General features: G+C 50.1%; 1 protein-coding gene across 1 annotated transcript; it reads right to left on the bottom strand.

Moving 5' to 3' along the window:
* Positions 1-202: 202 nt before the first annotated feature.
* On the bottom strand, positions 203-2,705 carry LOC107300336 (major histocompatibility complex class I-related gene protein-like; the record flags this gene model as incomplete). The annotated part of the gene is made up of 3 exons (XM_015829670.1): positions 203-490; positions 1,515-1,790; positions 2,460-2,705. Coding segments are annotated over 3 exons (810 nt in total), but the record flags the coding sequence as incomplete, so codon positions are not given.
* Positions 2,706-3,475: the final 770 nt, after the last annotated feature.

Consider the following 3,475-nt stretch of genomic DNA (forward strand, 5'->3'; position numbering starts at 1 on the left):
TTTTGCTCTCACCTTCCCACTTCCAACTCCCCTGTCAGAAATTGCTTCTCTCCCAGGATGAAATTTAGGGCTCTATTTCCTGCTCTCCCCCTGAGAACTTGAAGTGACGCAGCAGAACGCTGCCTCCTCCCCACATTTCCCCCGTACTGAGGGGAAAAAAATCTACATCCTCTATACAGGCCACAACCCCTCAGCCTCTCACCTGTTTCCTCCTTGAGAGCCAAGACCAGGGGCCCCTGCAAGCCTTCGTGCTCCAGGTGACACCAAAAACGGTCCCTCTCCTTGGGGTCGATCTCAATGCTGAGCCAGACATAAAAGGTCCCGTCTGAGTTGGGGGCCACGTTCCTATGGAGGATCTTGTCCTTGTAGACCTTTCCGTCCTTCCTCCAGGTGGCCTGGATCTCTTTGGGGTAGAAGCCAAAGGCCTGGCAGATAAGGACCTCCAGGCTGTCATCCACCATCTTGCGGGTCACTTTCCCCACCAGGGGCTCTGCAGAAACAGCAACAACACAATTCCCAGGAATTTTTTGGCACTTGTGTCAAGGTAGTTTAATAGTGAGGAGGTCCTCATTTGGTCATCCTCTCCCTCTGCTCCCTCTCCACTGCTGAACCTGTGGGACCCTAAAAGACGGGGGCATTAAGCTCTATTTAGATTTCCTTTTGAAACGGACACAGGGATTTTGGGGTAGAGTGCCCACTCTGACCCAAACACTTGTAACGCTTGGGGTTTAATTCAGTTTTTACTTCCTAAACCAGTGGTGGCGAACCTATGGCATGCGTGCCAGAGGCGGCACTAAGAGCCCTCTCTGTGGGCACATGAACCATCACCCTATCCCCGCCTCCTCCCACAGCCCCCTCCTCACCAGCAGCCCTGCCCCGGAGGAGAGTCGCCCCTGGGCACAGCCCACGTGAAGCAGTGCAGCCATGGACATGGTAGCCGGGCAGCGGGGGCAAGACTCCACCCTTGCACCCCATCGTGCGCAGATGATGCTGTGGGGCACGGGTGGACGGCATGGCCACCATGGCGCTGCTGGGCTGCCTGGGTGATCTGTGGCAGGCCGTGGATGTGGTGGGTGGCCCAGCGGGCAGGGCGAAGTGGGGACGGGGATGGGGTGGTGGTTTTGGGGCACTCGGTCTCTAAAAGATTCGGCATCACTGTCCTAAACTGAACTTGTTCAAGTTGTGCCAGATGGAAATGAAGAAGAGAATTATCTTTTGGTTCTTCCCCCAATGCAGGATGTAAGAATTAAATTTCCTCATGAAAATGGAACTTGATCTCAGCCTTAATATCTTGCTCCACTGATTTCCTTTTCTTTACCTTCGAAGAACTTATTGGGTGTGTGTGTGTTTGTGTGTCACTGGAGATTATTTTCCCTGCAGTCCTTCTGTAGCTTGTTTTGGTAAATGCCCAGATCTCTCCCCGCCAGGCATGTGAAGGGCAGAAAAATTGGGGGAGAGGAAGAAGAGGGAGCCTAGAAAAAAACTGCACAACAGGGACCCATTTGATCACTCACCTGTCTTCTTTGGAGATTCCTTCTGGAAAGACAGGCATTTCTGCATCATGTCAATGCAGGTCTCCTCCAGGAAGACTTTGTTTCTCTGGGACCATCTTGGATGATCTTCCCACTCCTCCTTGACCTTCTTGGCCTGGGGCTGAGCTGCCACCCATCTGAGGGTCTCCTTGTCGAAGCTGATGAAGTCCATCCCATCGTAGCCGTAGCGCAAAAACCCTCCTTTCCTCCCGTCTTCCCTGAGTTCACAGCCCCAAATCACCTGCCAGGTGTGAAGCCCTGAAAAAGATCCAGATGGCATGAAATAGCCCATTCTTCTCTCCTAGACACCCGACCAGCTACTCTTCAAGTGTTTGCTTCCCTCCCCTCCTGCCAGCTGAAGCTAAAATATATTGGCAATCAAATGTGAAGAGGGGACTCTTATAGAATTGAATGGAACATGGAACATGGAACATGGAGTATGGAACAGAACAGAATAGAATATGGAATGGAATAAGAATAGAATAGAATAGAATAGAATAGAATAGAATAGAATAGAATAGAATAGAATAGAATAGAATAGAATAGAATCATTATTGTCCAAGTGTAATTGGACACACAAGAAATTTGTCTCTGGGTCTTAAGCTCTCAGTGTACATCCAAACAAGAAAGTAATAGAATCACAAGATACAATAGGAGAAGGTAATAGGAAAGATGTCATGAAGACCACAAATGAGATCTTGGAGGGGGGAAGGGTGTTTTCTCTCCTTTACAGGAAAGGATCTCTCACCATTATACCCCTTGCAGCCTTTGTGGTCCTGGAATGGGGCTCATCTCATCCACCTAACCTCCACCCACCCACCTTCTATTCTTTGTGTGCTTCCCCTCTTCTTTGGGTAATTAAAATGACAAAAGTCGAAAAGTGAGACTTGAGGGAGAATTCAGGGATTCTTGAAGGCCTCCGCTCACCTCCAATCTGGTGGCTGAATTTTGATAGCCACTCCAGGCGAGTCCTGAACCGCCTCTCCAGGCCCACAAAGATCTTTGCCTCCTCCACCTCCATCCAGGGTACCAGGGGGACCACCATGCTGGTGAGGCCGCCATTGCGAGCAATGGGCTGGTCATCCAGGTGGACCAAGGAGAGGAACAGGGGCAGCCGCTGACTGGGCTCCGACACCTTCCGGCAGGAATAGCAGAGGGAGTGTCTGAAGGAGCCTGGAAGGAGAAGAGGGTGAGGGACAGAATTAGAGTGGTCGGCATCTCCAGCTCCTCCCTCAGTGCTATTGGGAAAAGACCCTTTCCAACGGGGAGACCACCGACCCAGAATAAGCCCCCCTCCCTTGCTGTCCTCTCGAATTTTTTCTCATCAGGAGGGAGCTGATTGGAGGGTGGCCTTGGGCAGATTCAGGGCAACGGGCGGAGATAGAGAGGAGGAGGGAAAATGAACAGGGCTGCCTTTAAGACACCCGCTGCATTTCAGGCACCCCTCCGCAACTGAGGACATTCTTTGTTCTCCACCGGGCGGATTGCCAGTCCTCTTCCCTCACCCTGTGTATTTGTGTGTTTGTGTCTGTGTGACACAGAGAGAGAGACAGAGAGAGAGACAGAAACAGAGACACTTGCGCTTCCCTGCTGACTCACTCTCCCTCTCTCCCTCCCTCTTTCCCTCCCCCCAGAATAAGGAGGAGGGGTAGATTTTTAATGGTGTCTAGAAAGAGGAATTCTGGGTCTTTCTCATCCACCCCCACTTGGTCTCCTTCAGGGCTTCATTACCTGACAGGGGACTTTGATTGATTGATAATTGATTGATAATTTAATTTGTATACCGCCCTACTCCCGTAGGACTCAGGGCGGTTCACAGCATATTAAAAACAAATAATATACACAAAATACAAAATACAAAAAATAAAATACAGAAATACAAAAAATACAAAAATAAACCCCGATAAAAACCGAATTAAAACCAAATATTACCCGCTGTGATT

The sequence above is a fragment of the Protobothrops mucrosquamatus genome, unplaced genomic scaffold (assembly GCF_001527695.2).
Source record: "Protobothrops mucrosquamatus isolate PMUCROS unplaced genomic scaffold, P.Mucros_1.0 scaffold6705, whole genome shotgun sequence".
In the NCBI taxonomy this organism is placed as follows: domain Eukaryota; kingdom Metazoa; phylum Chordata; class Lepidosauria; order Squamata; family Viperidae; genus Protobothrops; species Protobothrops mucrosquamatus.